Consider the following 23,263-nt stretch of genomic DNA (forward strand, 5'->3'; position numbering starts at 1 on the left):
TTTCCTCTGTACAAACGCAGCACTGTGCAATAATACAGGATGGTTCTCAAGAACTCCTGTACCAGCTCACATTGCCTGCAGGCTGTGCCAGGGAACTTCATTCATATGTAAAACAACACAGAGTCCCCCAGATTCCAAAAATACACACACTGCACATATGTAACTGCTTCCAGGAGCAAAGCAATCTGGCGAAAATCTGCCCTGCAAGCGGTCAGGAAGGGAAACTTGCAAAGCACGGCCCTTTTTGATGGGCTTGGAAAATTCACCGAGAGATCTCCCAGTTAGCATTTGCATGCTAAAGTCTAATGGTTCCTCCTGTTGCTTTTAGGATGCAGGAAGCCAAAATAATTTTAGACATACAGGGCTCACCTCTTCCTCCATCACAAAGGGGTTTTCCTTGTATTCCTGTCCTGGTAGTAACTAGAGCATCATGAGCTGCAGGGACCAGCATCGGTGGCATCCCATGTTTCACTTATGAGGGTCTAGGTGAACTTAACTAACTCAAATTAAAGCTCGCAAACCCTCAGCAACAAAGTCGCCCCCCATTATGGGCAGCTAGCAACTAGCACGGAGAAATTAAATGACAGAGGTAGTCCTGACACTAACTGTTGTGTATCAAGGGAAGAAAAGAGTTTCACGAAGCTGCAATTCTGAAGTGCATCACTGCATTCCTTCCAATGGGAGTTGGGGTTGTGCAAAGATGCAGCCACAGCCCCAAGCTGGTAACAACTGGCAATTTAAAAGCATGATTAAAGTACGCTAGACAGGAGGGGCTAATTGGTATTCCTTCAACACTTCTCCCTCTCACCAGAAAGATTAAAAAACAATCCGGTTTCTAAGAAACAGATGGGATCTATGAACTGAAGGCACAGTGGCAGAGGGAAAGATGAAAAAGACTCCACTGACCCCAGACGCCAACAGACGGCACTCACCCGAATCCAGAGCGGGAAACGCTGCCTTCGTTTTAGCCATCGCTTCTTTCAGGCATCACTTGCTTCCTTCCCCTGACACGCAAAGCTAAGTCCCAGCACGGAAACTTAAGAGCTCCTGTCTGACAAGGAAGGTTTTGCTGAGTCAGGCTCATGGGGAGGTAAAAGAAGCCAAGCGACTGAACACTGGTAGGAAGGAAAAATCCATGCCCAGAAAAACAAGCCAAGAAAAGAGCTGCAGGCACCATTTCCTGCTGGTTCTTTTAAGACCTTGTCTCAACTTGAAGGTGATTAAGACAGGTTATCTAGCAAGACTTAACACACATGCCCTGAAAACCCATCACAGGCAGCAAGCGATATTACATTAACAGAGCTTGATAATCGTATTTTATTTGTTAGAGTGCTTTCCAATCTAGAGCAGACAGGTTTGAGCTGGAGGAACCAACTTTTATATCTGCACACTTGAAAGCATCCCATGCATTTTCCATTGATGTAAGGGGCTAGGGAAAACACAACATATTGGTGATAGCTGTTAGCTCTCTACTTCTGTGTGTCATCCATAAGGCAGGGGATTGGGGATAATAGTATTGGACACATGAAAGCAAGAAAAGCATTTAAAAGCAGCTCTTCAAACAAAAGAACATGAACTCTCCTCCATTCAGTGGGAAAGCAGCACTACTGATCCCAACCATTACATGGAACAAGAGGGATTAAGTGCTATTGCCTGAGCTGACAACATTGCTTATTTCTCCTGAGCGGGTGCCAAATCCCTCTTTTTGGATGCATGGAAAAATCTAGGTCAGTCACATCTGCAGGAAGACGGCTGCTCTGTCAGTGGTGTTGCCGCTTCAACGTCCATTTGTTCACAACTAAATCAGAGTCCCCAGGCTCCATCCGCTCCTTCCTCCCAGTAACAGGTCCAGAGGAGAGTGGGGCAAAACAAACGGAGCAAGGGCCTCGCTCACCTGCTCTTTAAAACAATCAGTGTTGCCAAAGGGGCAGAAGAGCGAGGGCCGGGATGCAGAGCAGCTCTGGGGAAGGCAGAAGATGGGAAAATAGGGAAAAAAAATCTACTGACTTACAACAAGTGGACTGCAGTGATTTCACAAGACTCCAGCCCAAAACCAGACGCTGCGGAATCCACCTTTCAGCACTAAGGAGGAAAGATGGTCCATCTGGTAAGCAGTTATTAGCCTGAATATCTGACAGCCAGGGTTAAAGACACCATCACACCACCGGCCTCCTGCATCACCTCGGGCAAAGCTACGCAGCTCCTCATCTGTTCCTCACAGGAGCCTCTTGTCTCAGCAGCAAAGGGCCGAGAAACAATAGTTGCAGCCCAAAGGGGAAAAATTAAAATACAACGCACACAATAACACACAACATGCGCTGAGGACGGAACAGCTGTTTCCTTCTGTGCGAACTGGCAAGAGACACGGAGGGCTTGGCAGATCCGCTGCCTTCGCTTCCAAGGAGACCCCTTTGGAAACGCCATCAGAACAATAGCGGGGATCCCGTCCAGCACAACGTCGGCATCGCGGGGACGGCTGGAAGCGCTGCCGTCCCCGCGGTAGCTGCAGACACCACCGCGGGGAGAGATTCCTAATGGACTTAGAGGGGTTTAAAAGCTTGAGAAGAGTCGCTCACAACGGGGGAGTGCCCATCTCTGTTTACGGACCGACTTTCTCATTAAGGATTTTAAGCCCGCTCTGAATGAAAGCAACAAACACATCAGCAGGAAGCTGGGAGTCAGTGAAGCGAACAAGATGTAGCGTGAATCGGTGCGGAGGCTGAAGAGAGACGGGGTATAAAAGGCACCGAGGGGAGCTGGGGAGAGGAAAGAAAGGGCCGGAGGGACTCGGCACTCCCGTGTGGTAATGTCATTATCTTCAGAACACAGCTCAAGGAAGCTGTTACCCATATAAATCACCTATCATCTTTTATACAAGCAAGTGGACGTTTTTATTACATTTCTAGAGAATTAAACATCTCTTTGCTGCAGAAGCATCACCGCCAGCTGCCAGGAAGTGGAAGGAGCCCCAGAGCCCAGCGCGGGCGCTCTGAAGCGCCGCTGCCCAGCCGCACAGTTCCTCTTTCATCTCTGCTACTGCGTGCAAAAAGAAACAAGGTTCAGGCTGGTGTGTGCGGAACAATGCAGAGCTGTGTACACACAGCCGCGGAGCCTTGGGGAGACACTGCAGCTCTGTGGTCACCGCCCTGGGACTCACAACGCTTGGGTTTATCCTTCCAGCTCCACCACGAGTTGCTGCGTGACCAGTGCTGTCACCTCCTCTCTTGGCTCCCTTTCCAGCCTCCTCCTTTGCTCACCATGTAGACTCTTGCTAACTTAGAGGGCTAAACCTTGGAATACAAAATAGCAGCACCCAGTAGGGTAGAATGTGATGTTGTCTTCACTGCTGGGTCTAAATATCACCCCGTGCCCCAGAACACTGCCTGGCCTTCCAAACCTCGCTCTAAGCTCACGCTGTGCTGGTTTTGACTCTGATCACCTTTGGGGCAGCTTCATTTTCTCAAGACGTGCTTACTTCAAAAACGGAGACTGGAAACATTTCCATCTTCAGGATGATCTAGGAGACCTGGTGTCAACGCATGACAAATATCAGTATAGCCGAGCAGCTAACGCACTCCCAAAAAGCCCTGCCAGCCTGCACACGAGCTCTTTAATAGCAGGGAAAGCATTAAGAAGCAGACTGCAGCCCATGGGAAGCTCCCTTTTATTTTCTGAACCTCCCAAGATCCCCAGCGTACATTCTCCATGTTATTAGGATAACTGCTAGGCAAGTTCAAAAGGCAGCTGGCTTCCAAGTCACCAAAGAGCTATAATTTCTCTCACTGTAATTTCTCTCTATGATTATAACCGTGGTTAACTGAGTCAACACAGGCAATATCCATAAGCCATCTCACTCCAGGACAGCAGAGAGCCAGGAAGACGCAGAGTCTTTGGGAGGGGGGTTAAATGTGTGTGGGAGCTGGTCTGGACAGACACAGCTCTCACTGGGACATTAAACAGGCTAGAGGATCAGAGAGCCAGTAAATATTAATATACACAGCTTAGCTTTGTCTTTTCTGAAGGGTTAGGAGCAGAGAAAGGCAATCCTGCCTCTAATGAAATCAGGGGGAGTTTTACCATTGATTTTGATGGGGATTTCACCCATCACAGTTAATAAGAGACCAAAACATCACCAGACTTGGAGAGACCACCCTGTTCTTAGCAGTGACATCTTCCTTCTCTAATAGCTCCAGGGACTGTTCTAGGGCATCAGAGCGCCCCGAACTGGGCAACAGGGGCGCAAAAATGCCGTCTTTAGCTCAACAACACTGTGGCTCCATAGGTGAGAAAGTGCCCCTTGTAAAGGGCAACTCCGCACCAAGCCCTTTTCCAAAACTCTGGAGGACTGTTCCCCTTCCGTGGGGTACAGGGGATTTTAGGGAAGCTACACTGAACAGACTGGAGCCGATCTAATACTCCTCTCTCCTCCAAAGTCTTACGCGGATCGTCCCAGAATCCTCCCTTCAACTTAACGCCCAAACACCGCATTCCGACGTTTTAGAAGGGCGATAATCCAAGTTTTTTCCAGAGCAATGTTATCGTCAAACATGTGCAGCGCTGTCTGCCCTTGGCTGACATGCCCACACTAATATTGTTTTGAGGTAGGGACTGAGAATGGATCGTTTCAGAAAAACAATCACATCACAACCCCTCATTTCACCTCTCAGCCCTGCAAAACCAACCACATTTTTGTCATACGTCCGCAGAGGCAGCTGGAGTCTTGCCTTTGGCACTGGAGAAGGTAGAGACAGAAGGATCATAGCTGGAATTCCTGTCCCGATGGCCTCCGAGGAACAAGTAGCTAGAAAAAGAAATCAGCCCTAACTCCTGGGTGTAGGAACCCAGAGGAAAGCTTGGGAAAGCAAGGATTGGAGAGCTGTATCGGAACGTGGGTGATGCAGAGCAAAAAGGGGCTAATTCAGATCATCGCCGCTCTCCCTCATTCCAGCTGGCCAGGGGATAAACTGGGAAGCACTGGCTTGGAGCCACATCTGCTTCCCACCGGGATAAATCATCAGTCCCGCACAGAAAAGGGGCTGCTGCATTTGGTACCAGTTGAGAGCCGGATTCTCCTCTCTCTGATGCTGCAGTCATGAATTTACTTTAAAGAGGAACGGAAATAAATGAAGAACAGGGCTTGGAAACAATAGGTTACATTCTTGAACTCCTGTGTGCTTCCCTTGGATGGGTTCGCCATGAGAATTAAAGGAACAACATTGAATTTGAGCTGAGCTGAAAATGAAGCTCACTGAAACCAAAGCAGACACGCAGGGTGAATTCCTGGCACTGCTGAGGTCAATGGCAAAACCCTCCATTACTTTGCCAAAGCCAGGATTTCATCTACTGTTTTCATAAAACCAACAATCAATAGAAACCTATGCAAGATTTTCGTTTTAATTTCACTGAAAAATGTATATAAACCAAATATTTCCCTACAATGATTGTAAAGCGAACAGCCTTAAAGTGCCCTCCTGCGTGAAAATAAGAACAAACTGAAGTACGAAGCAAACTAAACCATAGCCCAAATAGGGCTATGTATAAAAGAAAAAAAAACAGATGAAGGTATTTGTAAATATATAATGCAAAACTTAAAGCACAGATAAGAAACATGGTTTATTTCCACAAAGCTCCCATCCACGAGGCGAGCTCTTCCAAAAAAGCCTGAAGAATGGAGGCATTTAAAAAATACGGTTACAAACATTCCTGTGTCATTTGCAGCCTGCGTTTTGTTAGAGATATTATTAATCTAGTTCACCAAACACTGTCCTATTTATCATAAAAGAAAAAAAAGCTGCAATCAACCACAACTCCCACCTGCTCAGGGAAAATCCAAAGGCCACCCACCAAGCGTATGTTCCTGAGGCAGTTTTGCACGCTTCCTTGTGGAAAAACGTCTTTGCAAACGCTATAATTTTGCTAAGAAGAGACCAGCTGAGCTGACACAGGGCAGAGTCTCCAAAGCTTTGAAGTCTAGTTGGATTATTTCCCCTGCTTCCCACCGTTCAGTTGCCAATAGTCGCCCATCAGAAACGTTTCTCCATCATCCTAAGTGGTTTAATTACTGTTCTTGCTGCTGTGCATTAGGAAAGTGGTTTTTGTTCAAAGGTGGGAGTGTATTTTTATCCTAACACGAGACACTCGGGAAGGCAGTAACGTCAAGTTGAGCCATCGGCCTCCTCTACATGGTTTGTCCACAGTCATGATCTACATTGTACCACTTTTTCACATCTGTAGAACGAGACGTTATAAAATGGGGGACTCTCCAGTTTTCCTAACTCCAAGGTGTGTTATGGACACCATTGGTGGGATATTCAGATACTACAGTCATAAAGGCGATGTACATCTACAAACATACGAAGAGGTCCAAGCAGCTCTAAGTACAAGGTAGAGTTGGGCAACTATGGTAAAAAGCCACCTTAGAAAATATTACCTTAGCAATCTCTGCTTAAAATGTTTTGAACAGTGTCATTGTGGGAAATAATGCTGGTAAAAGCTCAGCGCAGATGACAAAGAATGTTATTTTCACCTAATACAACAAGCAAGAACAAACTGCTAATTCAAGTGTGAACCAGGTGCACTAGTAACAAAGGAACAACCAGCGAAACAAAGTCAATGAACTGAAGCTGAAAATACTGTTTCAGTGAAACTGATTTAAATTGAAGCCAAGACTGGAAGCAAAACTGGATATTAGTACGCACGACGAGACCATCCACAGCTACCTTACGTTCTCTATAAGCGTGAGGTTATCTTCATACTGTAAAGTGATAACATGATGAAAGATAATTTCCCAGGTTATTTGAAACATTAGACCAAGTTCATAGGCCAGACACAAGCTCTTGGCAAGGTCCAGACCCAGAAAAAGATTTGTTTCAGAAACGCCGGCTCCTCGTCCCAACCTCCATGTCAATGAGTCCACCAGACCAGGGCTCAAAGCCAGCTCAGAACCCGCCTCTAAGAGATGAGGATGTTCCAGTCCGTAAGCACCAGGTTTGAACTGAGGCCGATTCCTGGCTGTGCCTAAGATCCCTTTATATCCCTGGATGGGACAATAGACACCAGTACCTGTTCTGAACCACGCTCTTTTATTTCTCTGTACCTTAAGTCCCCTCCTGTGAAATGGCAGCACCTCGCTGTACATCAAACAATGTAAGATGCTCAGAGACTGTATCACTTGACACCTTTCTCCTTGATTCCCATATGCGGCAACAGACTCCAGGACGCTGTGTTAGAGTTTACATGTGATCAGCTGCACTGCAACTGAGGTTTTTGGTTTACTTCTCTAGCTCAAACCAGGTTAACAACAATGACTCACAGAATGTTAAGGTCCTGGCTCTGATAAGCCAAGCATTTGTGGCCAACATAAGTGGGGACAGATAGCCTGGAAGTCATTCATGAGGCATTTTAGAGCCCGAGGGGAACACCACGAGTGTCTAATCCTGGTGTCAGCACAACAGTCTGTCCGTCTGCCTTTTTATTTTGAGATTATTTTCATTTCCCAATTTCTCTCTTCCTCCAAAAGAGGATGTGAGTACAAAAAGAACAACGCTAATAAAAACCCTGGTGCTAAAGCTGCGCACGTAAGCGGGCATGCGCAAATCCTTCGGTTTCAGTGGCCCAGTTTTCAAAGACACGCAGTACACTGGCACCAAGCTTCTGGGTGCCTGTTCCCACCCCTGCACAAGCTTTTCTCAGCAACCTGGACAGACATCTGAAATCTCCCACTGCTGGCACCTGGTCCAAAATACCAGTCGTGTGACTTACACAGCCCACAGTTTCTGTGCTTATCTGAGAAAGAGAAAAGAAAAGCTTTCTCGGAAGAGAAAAACCAGGCAGCTTACTGATCATGGTGGTGCCCCCAGCCAGCGCAGCCTTGGTCCCTTGGAAGAAGTCGTCTGCAGATGTCATCCCCTGCTCCGGCATCTGGAAGCGGGTGTGAACGTCAATGCCTCCCGGAATCACCATCCTGCCGTGGGCTTCAATAGTTTTCACTCCCCCTGGCACGATCAGATTCTCTCCTATTTGCCTGGGTAAAGGGGTTTCAAACAGCAAGTCAGACACAAGCAACAGACAAGGCAAACAGCCTGTAAACATACGCCCTAGTGCCATTTAACCTGGCCAGTGTGTTCTTTTTCCATAGAAAGCAATGTATGGGATTAGTGCACATAGCTGGTAATATTTTATGCTTCCCCTTGAAGTAGTAGCACAATCAACAGCAAAGTGTGCAATTGCTTCAGGGCAATATTAGGCTGAAGAGGAAGGAAACGAAGGAGCCATGGTGCCGGACAGATGGAGAAGGGACCGGCTGATCATCAGATGGTGGATGCAGCAAACAGCCTTGTTACTGGGACTGGACTGGGGGTGCCAAGCGGCAGTTCAACACTAACAGCGTTTTTTGCCTCTCTATTGTCTACTTTCATACATAGATGTTACGTAGTCCCTGCAGAAATATAAACCCAAGCAGATCACGGTCACCAAACTCCTGGTGAGACCCTCCAAGGTCTGTCCAGCCCAGCTCTTCACAGGCGTATTTTTAGAAGCGCAATAGTGGCTGACACATTGCAATTAATGAGCTGTCTTTGGCTGGCTCCTTTAACTTTTAACCTTGATTAACAAAGCACATGTGCTGACTGTTTAGCCAGAACAGGAAGATTCCTTGTTTGTAATCTCTGGCTTGTTCATTTTTTCCTAAGAGTAATTTTCCAAAGAAATCTTTAATATATTTAACATGCCAGAAGTACGTGTTTCAGGACTGAAAACACAAAAAAGTGCTGGAAAGAGGTGTGAACCCCAATCCTTAAATGACAGAATCATTATTAACTTTAAGGGGGTTTAGATTGGTCCTTGCATCACAGAATCGTAGCAGACAGTGCTGCAAGAGACCTCAAGAGGTCACTTAAGTCCAGCCTCCCACCCTAGACCAGCATTAACTGTATTAGAATGCTGAACTCTGGATTCAAAGTATCTTAAGTCATGACTCAGTAAAACGTTACAACACAGATAACTTCAAATACATGTGTCATCTCAGCATGGGGCTGTTCACATGGCTAAAATTAAGCACATGTAAGTACCTCCTTTGACCTACGCTTTACTAACAATGGGGTTTTGGCCCACTTGTTAATCTAATTTAACATCTTGTTTCTGAAGTTCCTCCATCAAACACCAGGATATACAAGAAATACTCATTTTGTCATTGCAATCTAATACAGCTCACTGATCAAGTTATTCCTTGCTAATCTGCAGGACTTTTCTGCACATTTCCAATCGTAACACGGTAGCAGGTTCCACTTACTTTATCAACCCATCTTCCATATAAATGTCTGCATAGAAAGACTGGTCGTCATTGACTATTTTACCACCTTTGATCAAGAGGCGATCACTCTGCAAGAAAGAAAGACACAACAACCCATCATTATTGTGCGAGAAAGCTGACAGTCTGCAGTGTCACTCCAGAGATAAAAGAGACGGAAACAACCTCTGCATTATTCAGAAGCGCGTGTCAAAACACAAGTCAACCGCCGCGCTTTCAACTGGAAAGATAAAATACTTTATTTCATCTGCAAGTCCTTTCATCACGCTAATGATCCAAAAAGATCAGGAGTCGGGATCCAGCGGGCTTGTCTACTCGGCAGCTTCACTCATACCTGCCGTCCGCCACCATCACCTACAACAAAAGCATTCAATAATACTTTGATGGATGCGTAATAGCCGCAATTGTATTTTTCTCTGCCTTGGTCGTATGTAAAGTTTCCTACGTGCGCCCACGCGCTGGAGCCACGACTTGGCCAAGCGTGAGTCAACTGCTGTCAGGGAAATGGAGCAAAAGTCTGTTGCCAGGGGCTACACAACACAAACAAACTCATTTTGTCCAACTTAGCGATGTTTTGATGCGGTGGATACTTCTACTGCCTCTCCAGAGCACTACTGCATCATCAGATGGAAGTTAGCACGTATTACAAATGAAGCTTAAGAGAAGGATTTCAAAACAGCTATTAAAATTTCCTCAAATTAGAAGACACTTTGGCAGGAACAGAACGGTAATTATAACAAGGCAGCTATCAGGCGACGTGTTCTTATTGCAGACCAGGTTACATCTTGTTTTTGTGAGATTTTGAGGCCAAAAATCAAATGTATCTTTTTTTTTGCAGTAGCCATAAGTGATTGAAACACACTCTGCAGTCCTCTGGATTGGAAGTTAAAAGTGACTGCTATGTTCCTCCGGTTCCTTCATTCCCTACATTACAGATATGCATAGTTAAAGCAAAGCACACATATTTTATGCAGCATTCAGTTTAAAATACACCTTGGCCCTTATGTCTGCACTTGTACTCACTCTGATTCTCTTTCCCCCTCCCCAAATTGTCTTTGTAAGAGAACAAAGCACAGCCAAGGGCTGGTGAAACCAAGAGCCGCCTTCAAGAAGGGGCAGAAAGCAGGACTTGAACTTGGTGATGCCTTGAAGTTACAGCAAAGACAAAAAAGCCAGAAAGAGTGATGCTCAGGGCCCTTATTTCCAGCTGGAGCTTCACTGGTCGAACCAAAGAACAGAATCAGGCGTTTTCCCAAAGAGCTTCTAGTCAAACTGAAGATTCTCAACTGACACAAGCTGACACAGCTCTTAAAACAGCTCCATGAATTGCATCAGCCACTGATTTATACTGTTATATCCATCTTTTATATAACCGCTAAAGATCTACGAGATGTTAAGTGTCTCTCGTTCCCCCTCCTTTTTTTCCTTCTCCTTCCTCCTCCTGCTGCAATGGAGAGTTTCCCTGAACAACGCCACCAATTTAAGAAACAAAGAAAGAAAACCCCAAGATTTAAATTTAGGATCTGCTGGGAATGCCAATAAGCCTGGATGAATTAACTTGGGGCGTGAATGTCTTTCAACGCCAGGCGCTACAGCAAACTGTCCTACGTGTTTACCATGGCCAGAAACACTGCAGTATTTATGGCCACCTCTAGTGCAGACGCCTTGTGCTATTAAAAAGGCCGCCGGCTACCGAAATCCGCTAGTTTGGCCATCGATGCCACTGACAGCCCAAGTCTGAATGCACTGGGCATCAATTGGGAGAGAAGAAAAAAATATATATACATAGTGACCAACAAAAATGCAGCCTGGACCATTTTAATGATGCTCTGAACGTTTCGAGAATCCTTCTGCTGGTTTCAACCACCTTGAAGACAAAAGCACACACAGTTTGCGGCCGTGCGGGGCCCTGCCACTAAATCTGAATCTATTTACCCTACCAATGCAGACAAAACAGGACAGCTAGATGTTGATCATTCTTTTTCTTCAAGCATTCGTCTCAGTAGATCAATTCTGGGTTTATACAACAGCAAATATGACCAGGAACTGATTTTTCTCTATTCCTTTACAGGGGAATCACACTGGATGCAGACAACGTAAATCAGAGCATTCAGTCATAAGAAAAATGCGTCATCCTACTTTTGGCCCATGACAGCGGTTCAGCAGTAACCTGAATCGTTATTAAATCGTAGGTATCTTTTTAAACTCTCTACCATTGGACTCTTGGAGAGCAACTATTCCCCCCGCCAAAAAAAAGGAGGATGCTCCATTTATCACATACCAATTTTGTGCACCCCCTGCATTTCCTAAACATCTTTTAAAGCGTAACTGTACAGCCCAGCGGCTCCTGCACAAATGGCACAGCTCAAAGCTCCATTTCCGAGCTCACTTTTCTGCCTCCGAGGCTGAGGAAGGACTCGGATGGGTGTGTCCGTGGGGCTGAGAGAAGGAGCCGCTGCCAATAATGAAAAACGGTGTCAAAAAAATTAATAATAGATGGCTGTAACAGTCCGTTAGATGCGAATATCTTGCCTTACGTAATGAAAAGTTAGAACCCTTGGATCTGCAATACCTGCCCTAAATCGGCTCCCACAAGAACGACATCAAGGGAGGGGTTTATATAACGGCTCCTTCCCTTTTCCCCCAGGATCGCATCGAGCAGCGGGGAATGAAACGTGCGCGTTGCGAGAAGCTTCTCGGGGAAGAAAAGGAAACGCTGCTCCATCCCCAGCCCGCCGGGCAGGGGGGCCGGCCGATCCCCCCCCAACCCGGGCTGGGGCAGGAGGGCGGCGGGGGCTCCATCCCCAGCCCCCCCGGCCGGAGGTACCGCTGGCCCCGCTGCTCTGCGGGGGTTGGGGGGGTGACACCGCGCTCCGCTCCCCGAACGATGCTGCTGGAACCCGCGCAGCATCCCGCGGATCCTCGCCCCGCTTAAAGCACCGCGCACCCCCCGTGCCCCCCCCGGGGGTCCAGCCGCGCTGCAGCGCAGGAAGCGCCGCATTAGACCCTGATCTTATTATCCTGCCACAACCCCCGGCCATCGCTCTCCCAGCACACAAAGGGCTTAATCCCCGCGCACCCCGCCCCCTTCCCCGCTTTTATTCCCGTGCACTCCACTCACCGTGATCCGTGGAATATTTTTCTTCCCCTGATAAGACATCTTGGGAAATCACTCCCCAATTTATTTATATAATAATGTATTTTTTTTTTTAAGAGAAGCCGGGCGGCTGCTGTATCTCTATTGTCTCCCGTGCAGCAACTGCTCCCCGACCTCCCCTCCACCGGAAAAAAAAAATATAATAAACCAGAATATAAATAAATCCCCCAAGCCCAAATCAATGCGATCACTAGGAGGGGCAGCCAAAGGGGGGCTCCGCCGGGGAGGGCGCGGCGGGGAGGCGAGCCCTGCTCTCCGCAATGGCAGGAAAAGGAGAAGCAGCCACCCCTGCGCGTTTCCCTTTCTTCCCTCTGCCCGGAGCCCAGCCCCGCGCAGCCCAGCCTAAGCCTAAACCCAGCCCAGCCCAGCCCAGCCCCGGCCGTACGGGGCGGGGGGGCGAGCGCCGCCAGCAACAGCGGCAGACACAGCGGCGCATGCGCCCCGGGCCGCTCCCGTCCCTCCCCCCGGCGGGGGGGCCGCGTAACTCGGGGTGCCATTGGCTGAGCGCCTGGCGGGGATGCAAATGAGACGCGGCCGCCGCCCAATGGGGAGAGGGGAAGGGGCTGATATGCAAAGTGGCGCAAGGGGGACGTCAGTGCGCGCTCCCGAGGGCGGGAGGGACCGGGCGCCGCCCACGGCGCGTCGCACCCGCCCGGGTTTTTTTCCCCCCCGGTTGTTCCCGAACCGCCGCCCGTTCCCCGCCCGTTTCTCTCGGGCCAGGCTGCTGCAAAGCGGCGGGTTAGCGGAGCTGCTGCACCGGTGGGAAGGGAGGACGCGGAGGGCGCCGCCCAGCACCTGCGGGGCGCTGCGAAACGAGCCCCGGCGGGGGCTGCGGGCACCCGTGTGTCGCCCAGGGGAGGGGAGGAGGCTGCCCGGGGAGCCGGGGCGTCGGAAAACGCTTCGCCGCCCTCCATCTTCTTTGTCCCACCCCGCCCCTCCTGGCGCTACCGGAGCAGAAAGCTGTTCGGCAGCATTAGCAAATTATGGGGTGGGGGGGAAGGAATAAAATCAGGTTGAAGCCGCTCCCGGCCCTTGGCATTCCCAGCATGTCTGCCCTGCCTTCTGCGCGCCTTCTCCCGCACCTCGGCCTGAAAATGCAGCACGGGGTCAAGCCCCCCTCCTGCGGACACTGACCTGAAGCTTTAGAGCAATGTGGAATCAGCAACACGCCCACAGGGTTGTCCCCTCCAGCCACTCTGGCCATTTCTCACCACTCCAGTGTTGCAAACTCCATGTTCAATGCTTCAGTCACACTTGGAGACTTAAATTTCTCAGTCCCTGAACTCCATAAGCTGGTACTTCAAGGAAAGAAATGCATTAATGGCATAAATATTCCCTCGTTATTTAGAGCGCGCTTGCACCAGTGCAATGCAGAGATTCACGGCCAGAGTGTGGATAACCGTTCAAAATGATCTGTTTAGACCAGCTCCTCTTACGCATCGGTTGCTCTGGGGGAAGGTACAAGGCAGCTTTTGGACAACCCAAAATACCACAAGTCCACTTCCACTTGAAGGTTGTAACAGACAATTAGCGACTGGCAATCACTTACCTCCTTCTCTCAGTCACGAGTGAATCCCGCGTCACACAAAGTCAACTACAAGCTTCTCCTATCACAAAATATAGGGAGATATTTACATACCCAAGTAGTTCCATGAAACGCAACGTGCCCAACCCCTAAGAAATTCAAACCTTCAGTATTTTACTGCAGGAAATCATTATAAAGGCAACATCTGTTCAAACAGGTGACTACCAGGACCTTTTATGTACATTAGTTCACAGGAGGCTATAAGGAAAGAGCAGAAGAGCTTTTTCTGGGTATAGGTAGGGCATCAGGCAACGTTTAAGTGATTAATATGCCAATCAGTTAATATCCAATTAGTAACAAATGAAAAAGTGGCTGATTATGACAGTAGCAAAATGATTAATTTGTTAGCCTGTAGGGTTTTATTTTGATTTAATGATTAAAATAGACAATACTAAACGAGTTATCCTGCCCCTCTCTGATCTGTTCTGGAAGAAGTTTTGAAACCTCAGCATATTTTTGCGCAGAACATGGAAGAAAGCGTCTACACCAGATTTCTAAATTTAGACAGCGCAACTGTTCCTTTTTTCTCTTTAATGCCAGCTTTCCTGCTCAATTGTAGATCTGAATAGTTTCTTGCCTTTGCTTGCCAGGTAAAAGAGCACCTAGAGCTACCAAAGGGCAAAGAAGCAAACACAGCCTAAGGGTTTGGGAGAGCATCAGGCTGATCTGATCTGTGCTTAGGCCAGTCAGCATTTCAAGATCCTGCCCTGGCAACAGCAACACAATTAAGGAGGAAAGACGACAAACGTGGGTGTGGAAAACCATCTCCAACACTGACTTGCCTCCCTGACCTTGCTCAGGTCATTTCTCCACGTTATCATCGAAGCTGTGGAACAGCAGTGTTGGTATAGAAGAAATAGAAGCACCTTTAACGAGATGGTGTCATCAGCACACTCATTTCTAAAGCTATGCTCATCTGCTCAAAGATAGCTATTTAAAATAGATATTTTAAAGGCAATCCTTACTGCACATGGGCCTAACTCAGAGCAGCTCTTGAACTTGGTATACATTCCATAACTTGAATCCGATAGTGACTAGGTTCAGAAAGTAAGAACGGATCTTCAGATGACACTTAGTTTTCCTTCCCATCACCATGTTGCAAGAACCTGAGCAGTACAGAATAAAACAAATGAAGAGATTAAAGGATTGAAAAACACGGTTGTTCAATATTCAACATCCACACAGCACCAAATTTTAAAAACTTCCATATGATTTAGCGCGTACCCAAAGGGCCAGAACTGAGCTCCCGGGTGTAGCTCCATTATAACAACCGCTAATATGGCCCGATTTTCTTTTCTTGTAATGATGAGCTAAGAGCTTGTCCAGATAAATAATTTAAAAATTATTAATGTAGTTGCAAACTGGCTTATCTAGCCTAGCTAAACAAAGGCAAGGAATGGCTATTATCTACTGTATAAACACACATGAGGGGAGGTGATCAGGAGGGAGGGAGAAGAGCTATTGAAGCTAAAGGACAATGTTGGGATGAGAACAAGAAAGAACAGAGCCAGAAAATACTGAGATGTACACCTGCACGTTTGGGTTGTTTTACAAAACCTGGTTCATCCCCTTGGTAAAGCTACAGTTTATGTATAAATTCCCCCTCTAAGTTAAATGAAGAAAGACAACTCAGGGGCAGGAGTCAGGTCACAGGTTAAAAGAAGCGAGTTGAACGTGCTTCTTAAATCCTTGCAGGTTTGTCCCCAGCAGTGCCGTTACCTGCCAAGGGATTGCGGGAAGTGATGGGATTTCTAGATCGTGTCGATGCACTTTGTCTTCCACAGGTCAAGTCATGCACACAGCCGGCTAAAATTAGAAGGTGCTATAGAGAACGAGCACTGCCAAGGCTTCCTTGCCAAATTTTAACGAAGAGAAGCGATGAAGGACAGGCTGGTCAGCCCAGCCCAGCGCCCGACTGCAGCCGCCGAGTCACAACGGTGGTAAAGGGACAGCAAAACAACAGAAATATCTTCAATTATGCTACAACAGCACTTCTCAGGGCCCTGACGACATTCCCCAAATGGCAGAATGGGAGGAAATGCACAAAATTGAGAACTACACCCATATTTGCACGCACGCAGAGCTGGCCAGGGGATACACAGAGTGACCGTCAGCTGCTCCTGCGCGGGTACCAGCTGCTCTGGGACATCTTGTGCAGGCTCTTTGCAGCAGAAACACATTTCACATTAAAGGGATGTCTACGTCTAAATTTGTCTTTCGGAAAGGTCTAGAGGGAAAATGCACAAGAATATGAGAATCTGTGTACAGCGATAATCTGTGCTAAAATAAACCATCACAGGCATCAGTGGAAATCCTTTTCCATCAGCTCAGAATTGTAACTTCACAGGTTCTGTGGACTGCCACAATGCACTTAGCAAGGAATTTTATTCCCACCGTGGAGTTAGTGGATGGTTGGGAAAGAAGCTACTAAAATAGTCTCTTTCTCTGGGGAATTTTAGTGTAATTGCAGCAGACCCCGCAGAATTTCTACGACACCCAACTGATTTTACTCCTACTGAATTCTTCAAGGTTTATCCACAAGGACATCTGGCTATGAAATTATAAAACCTGCAAATGGAAATATACATTTTAAAATGCAATGAAAAGAGGTATCGGAGATGAATTTCTGTCATGATTCTGCTCATGCCAATTGCTGCATCGGCTCCAAGTCTCAATGAGTTGAGTTTCCCATGGATCCTGCGAGCCCCTGCACCTTATGGAGTGTTGGGAGGATTAAATACAAGCTGGTACATGGCAGAAGAAATTAATCTGTCCTTCCCAAAAGGTGATGAAAGAACTATTCATTATTAATCACTATAAATTAAATTACAAAGATTAAATTAAATTAAATTACAAAGATGCCAAAGGGCATCTTTGGTTTGTTTTATTATCTTACAGGAGAAAATTAAGTGTCATTATATGGAAATGACCATAGAGGTCAAATGCGAGGAGGTAATATCATTGAAGTTCTCAGAGAAGTAGCCTAAGTTCTGAACACACACTGAGATCATGAAGGACGAGAGTGACTTTCCAGCTGCACAAACAGGTCGATAAAAATGTCCATTTGATCTGCAAATTAAAATTAACCTTCCAATTGATTTTATTTCCTTTAAAATCTCAGGAAACCTTTATTACATTCAGAAATAACCTTCTAAGAAGACTGTTACTCTTACAGTGTGTTTCTCAGAGGAAATGTCCTGACCATTTCAGGTGCATCACAATCTTAACTGTCCTTATAGAAGCCCAAGCTGCTGCTCCACTGTTAATTTACTATCGTGGCATTTTATCAGGAAAGAGACAGCCCCCTTTAGGGTTCTAGACAGGGATTGCTCTGTCCTGGGCTGTACAATACACAGCAAAAACCTGCTCTCCTCTCTTAACAGCTCACAGCTTCCACTGTGACCTTCACTACAGCCAAACACAGCACTTCTGGAACACAGACAAGGGACATTTGGGCATCCTTGTCATTGCTCCTCCCTTTCATCCAGTGGAGAGAGTTTAGCATCTCATAGAAACCATGGGTAGGGTGTAAGAAATGGCTACTTTCAGTGATTTGCACTGTTTCTTAATATTATAATCCCTGTTCCTTCCCAAGAACCTACATGGCAAAGGATCGGGCTCTCAGCTATCGACCAGCTCCGTTGTTCTAGACCAGTAGTCCACACTTAGTGCTCTGCGCCTTCCAAAGGCCCATGAATTGTCTCTAAGGGATGCAAAAGAGGTATATAAAGGTGAGTGCTTGTTGCACGGGTGGGGGAACCACCTGAATCACTGGAGCAATGGCAAGAATAGCAATGGGAACTGAACTTGTCGGTCCACAGCGATGGCCCAGCGGAGGTCAGGGCCTCCAAGCACTAAGCCGTGCTCAGACATCCAACAAGGAGCTCCAGGACCAGGCAATTCACAGTCTAAACAGGGAAGATGACAAAGTTGAAGATGGGAAATGTAATTCTCCAAGGCCTGGCAGCTGGGAAGCAGCAGAGCTTGCCGTAGATCTGCTGAGTTGCAGACCTGTTGAATAGGTCATGCTGCCTCCAGAGGCTTCGCTGTAAAGAGCTGCTTAAATGGAGATAGAGAACCTTCCTGGTGCCTCTAGAGATGATCTTAACCCTGAATTATGAGGCAGCATGGCCCAGAGGCAATAAAGCGAGGCCATGATAAATGCCTATAGAATACCCTAGACAGGACAGACACAAAGAGATTTGATTACCCTTATCTTTGCCTGCAGAACAATATATTGCAATTTAATGTGGAATAATTACATGCCTTTTTTTATCCTCTGGACAGTGAAGACCTCGGAAAAATAAAAAAGAGCTTGTCCATCTAGTTTTGTTAATTATTTCAGTGGAGATTAATACAAGATCCTTCTATACGGTGACAGAAAGGACGAGTGTTTTAAAGGCACTTTGGAGTCAGTCACTGGCTAAAATACTTCCAGCTCTCTCCATTGCTCCAGTTGATGGGCACCCATTCCCATCAGCTCACGATATGGTCATTTGGCTGCTGAAACAGAGTATGGACCGTGCTATATATTGTTACACCTACTGATAAAAATTGCATCTATTGTCAGCCTCCAGCTAAAGAAAAAGCAGCAGCAAGACTTCTGGCCTATCGTGAAATAATTTATGCAACTTATAAATTCAAGATCACGTAAATTAGCATACTTTTCCTTCGCACTATAATTTAGATTCCTCTCACATGGAAACAGGGTACAGTCTATCCAGGGAGAACCTATTTCAGATGTGTTATTAAGGCAGAGGTTTGAAAATAATGGGCCAAATTCAGTTGCAAAACATCAGAAGCCTTTTAACTCCTACCTGGAATTATTTCAATGCCACTTCCTGCAACATTCTTTTTCTTTGCCTTTTCTTTAAAGAATACATTGAGCTTTGATTATCATCACAAATGCATTTCTATTAACTACACTAAAGTAAAGCCACTTTCACCTGCTGAGGATCTAACCATTGATCCAAGCTATAGACGCAGTCAGCCGGAAAACCATCAAAGCTGAAATGCTCCCGCAATAAAGTGCCAATCCATAGCAAGACATTTATAATAAAAGGCTGCACTTACCGAAATGCTCACAACCCCTTACAACACAATCCATTGGCACCAGTGTTATGGAAAGCTAATGAGAAATAACTCAAATGGTTTGCACTATCCCATTATTTCATACCCTCAGTTAACATTTATACAACAACCTTGAAAAACAGAATGAAAAACAACACCTTTTCAAAAATGTGATTCATATTCAGTGTGGACTTCTGATTTTTCACCATATTGTACTTATGTTTTTTTATTATATTGGTACCCTTCAATCACAAAATAATTCATCTTTTCAGAATTACCATGTCACCCATTTATACTCGTGTTCTGCAGGACATCACCACAGCACAGTGTCTGAAATTAGTCCAGAAAATGTCTTGAATTGCAAAGCCTTTGCCTCCCCAAGCTGAAAAGCTGTGTGCTCTTTACTCTTGAGATGCACCTTAGTTAGTCCAACAAGACTAATAAATCACAGAACGTTACTCAATTAGCAGGCACTTCAACACGGTCAAATCAAACCACAGGCATTTGTAGTGGCAAACTTTTGTTTGGGTTTGGCAAAGGAGGTTTGAAGCAGCGTGGAGCATATCCCACTCCTAATTAAAGGTTGGTGCAAAGCGCTTCTGAAAATCAGGGCCTACCTTTGTGTTCTCACCATAAGCAGCAGTTGTTCTCAAATGTAAGTATGGCTGGATGGAGCTCTTAGGTTACTGTGGTAGGAAAAACCTGAATAAGGTCTGATTTGGGGAGGATCAGCCCCCAGTAACACTCCTAGTAATATTTTACATTTCTCAAAGAAGGAGAAAGTAGTGAGTAAGCCCATATTATAAATTCCAGGCAGACTTCTGCCTCGTATATGCAATCCGTACCACTAGTAAAAATCAGGAGGCACATCCTAGAAACAGCTTCCAGAAGCAAGGATTGCTCTGTACACTCACTGGGGGATCGCTCGCAGGAACTCCTTCCCAGTATCCTAGAAGTTTATCAGTTTGCTGGCTGGTGCTTCACTCATTTCTGCTCTTCCAGCCTACACACAGGAGTCAGCATTGTCAGACAAGCACCAGAGCATTTCATGGCTCAGATGTGAATAAAGTTTGCCTAAATCTATCGAGGAAAGTAAATGTGCGTGGTCAGCGAGACCTATGGGTTGAATGGGTTTTGAGGATAGGCTTTATTATACCCTGACATATACAGAGAGTAAACAGCTTATAAGACTGGGAGCAGTTCAGTGGGTTTCTAAGAGAATGCTACATTTCTATGAAAGTCCTAGACCTTCCTGAGGCAAAAATTCCCCCTGTAGCCAAAGGCCTTGATCCAAATTGGTATTAATACAGCTCCCAGGGCACTCTGGTCCGTCTTCCCCTGGGAGGAGGGGGTAGGAGTTTCTCTTGGAAGAAGCCTGCAGGGATTTGATCCCTGTAGGTGGAGGCTCATTGATGCTCTTTTGCTAACAATTGCATTTCTGTTCCCGTGAGCTGCATTCACGAGCTGGGTGGGGCATTTTGCTACCGTTGTGCTGGGGGGAATCGTCTAAGAAACAAAAAAGTCTGTCTCTATCACCAAATAGGAAAGCAGGGTGGGGAAAGGGAGGGTGTTTGTGGGTGCAGGGGCTCCTTTCTTCTTCTGCCCTCCCTGTGCAAATACACACACCTGCAGAGAGCACGCGGATAACACCAGAGGTCTGGCAAGAAGGCTCTAGGAGAGATGCTGCTTCTTAGAGGAAGACACTGGCTGCCACACACATGCAAGTGACATAAAAGCAAGAAACTGCTGGGCGGAAAGGATACATCCCTTCTGCAGCCTGTTCACGCTGGATCTCTCAGACGCACACACATATATGCACCCACCTTGTCATTCAGATTCTGCAGCGCCTCCTTCCCAGTGGCAGTCCTGATCTCCACCTTTCTCCCGAAATCAACAGATGGTTCCCCTCCCTTTGCGCTCTGCCTGGAATAGACGGATTGAGCATCCGGACCCAGGTGGGCAACATCCTTCTGCTTTGCCACGACTTTGTTAGATCCGCGGCCCACTGAGAGGGAGTCGAAGTCGATGGTCTTGTTCTCCAGGGAGCCTTCCACCGGGCAGAACATGCCACAGAATTTCTGCCGGGGTTTGGGACTGCCCGAGCCCAGGTTTTTGAAGAAGGCTGGCACTTCTTCCTCGCCTTGCTGGCCAGACTGCTTCCTTTCAGCCATGGCTTGTGTGGTCTCCCTGCTAAGGGAAAATAACAGCGGTAACCAGGAGGACCCTTCACACACTCACACACACACAAAAAGAGAGAGGAAAAAAAAGAAAGAGAGAGATTGCTCTGGGTCCTAGAGATACGGCAACATCAATTGCAAAGGGCTGTGCCTGGCAAAGCCCCTGCCCCCATCGGTACAATATAGCCTGTGGCTCGCTCTGTTTTCTTTGATGCAGTGCAAAGTTGAGGGAAGGTTGGGGCAGATCCTGCTGCAATCAAGGGAGGAGGTTTCAAGTTCCCAGCATCCAGATGGGGAGGGAGGGAAAAGGAGAGGAAAAAAAAAATCCTCACTCTGCAGCAGAAACTGAGGACTGATCCGGAAGTGATGCGAGTGGTGAATTGGCAAATGGACTCGATCAGGTTGGAGCAACAGCCCCCATCACACACACCCTTTCCCCCCTCCCCTTCCCCAGCGTGCTGCTATTGCTACAAGTTGCAGAGAGGCTGATGGGCACCGAGCACCCTCCTCACCTCCGGCTGCTCTGGAGGCGTGTTCCGAAGGCAGGGGAGAAAGGATCCTTCCCCCCCTAGCCCCGCAATGGTGGAGTCAGGGAGTGCTCTGGGAATGCTATTGTTCCTCACTTTTCTCCAAGCAGCAGAGACGGAGGGCGGAGAGCAGATGAGATCGCGGTTGGGTTAGTGGGGCGAGTGGGTGGCAAAATGCTGACTCATGTTTCTGGGGTTTGGGGCATCGCTGGTGCTGTGACTCGGGTATACCTTCTTCAGGGGGGAAAAGGGCTGATTGATGGCACTGGAGAGAGAATGAGAAAGAGAGACAGATGGGAGAGGGGTGTGGGAACCAAGGGAGAGTGGAAAATGAGCCGTTAACCAGGACTTACCTCCAGGAGCCGAAATTAGTGACCTTGCTAGTCAATTAAGTCTGTGCAATGCCAGAAGCCCCCAGTCTCTCCCTGCGGGGGACCAGGGGAGGCAGCCAAAGGCGGCTCCGGCTGGATGCGGGTTTGGAGAGGAGGAGACAGAGCAGCAGCCCCTCGTCTCTCCGCTCTTCCCCGTGCTTACAGCAGATGAGACAAGGGGACAGACAGCGAGGGCTGGGGGGCCGGGGGAGCCTCTGGGGTTGGGATGGAGGAGCCAGAACCGGGACCCCCCGGGTTGGGACAGAGGAGCCGGAACCAGGACCCCCCAGGATGGGACAGAGGAGCCGGCGCTGTCCCTTCAGCACCACCCAGCACCCAGCCTGGGGGTGACAGAGCCAACCCGGGGGGTCAGAGCCAACCCGGGGGGTCAGAGCCACATCCAGGCACTCATACCCCACCCCGACCCCCCCCCTTTTCCACCAGGCAGGTCCTTGCAAGAGCTGCTGTGCTCTAACACACCCTCCTGCTCCTCGTGGCTGGTACGGCTGCAGCAGGAATCCTTTTTTACTGATTCTCTTGGGCTTGTACCTAAAAAAATCCACTCCAGCACGGCAGAGGGAGGGTTGCCTTGCTCATTCCCCAAGGGCTTTTTCCTGCGAGTCTGGCTGAGGCTGCGTACACGGGAGGAGAGACATTTTTATCACAAAGGTAAGCGGTGCAGCACACAATAGGTGTAGCTCGGCTGTCTCCACCCGGTACACGTTATTACCACCGCTGATCTGGGTCCTTAAGGCTAATCCATATGCAATATCGCTCTGAACCAAACCAAATCACCAAGCTGTTTATTGCCATGCATTATTCATTGATACGCGTCTTTGCGCACGCATACATTAAATGTTAATTTGGAGGCATCTGTGTCCGAATGGCTACCAAGCACCTTCATGAGACTCAGGCCAAAGAAAACAAACCAAACAACAACAAAAAAAACCACACCAAAAGCAATAAATAAGTAGTAGTAGTAGTAATAATAATAATAATAATAATAATAATAATAATAATAATAATAATAATAATAATAATAAAAACTCAGAGCCCTCTCCCCCTGCAA

The 23,263-nt window shown here is 47.3% G+C and overlaps 1 protein-coding gene across 2 annotated transcripts in view; it reads right to left on the reverse strand.

Moving 5' to 3' along the window:
* The window catches only part of DPYSL2 (dihydropyrimidinase like 2), a 47,712-nt gene extending 25,678 nt beyond the window's left edge, over positions 1-22,034 (reverse strand). Inside the window, exons 1-4 of one of the 2 annotated variants that reach the window (XM_082072499.1) lie at positions 21,809-22,034; positions 20,943-21,306; positions 9,290-9,378; positions 7,839-8,023 (exon numbers count right to left, since the gene is read on the reverse strand). In XM_082072499.1, coding sequence (XP_081928625.1) covers positions 7,839-8,023; positions 9,290-9,378; positions 20,943-21,290 — 622 coding nt within the window. In that variant the 5' untranslated portion in view covers positions 21,291-21,306; positions 21,809-22,034. Of the gene's footprint in view, positions 1-7,838; positions 8,024-9,289; positions 9,379-12,428; positions 12,793-20,942; positions 21,307-21,808 lie in introns of those variants that run through there. The other variant, XM_082072498.1, reaches the window with a different exon arrangement.
* Between the last annotated feature and the right edge of the window lie 1,229 nt (positions 22,035-23,263).

Source organism: Streptopelia decaocto (assembly GCF_964273445.1).
Source record: "Streptopelia decaocto genome assembly, chromosome: 25".
In the NCBI taxonomy this organism is placed as follows: Eukaryota; Metazoa; Chordata; class Aves; order Columbiformes; family Columbidae; genus Streptopelia; species Streptopelia decaocto.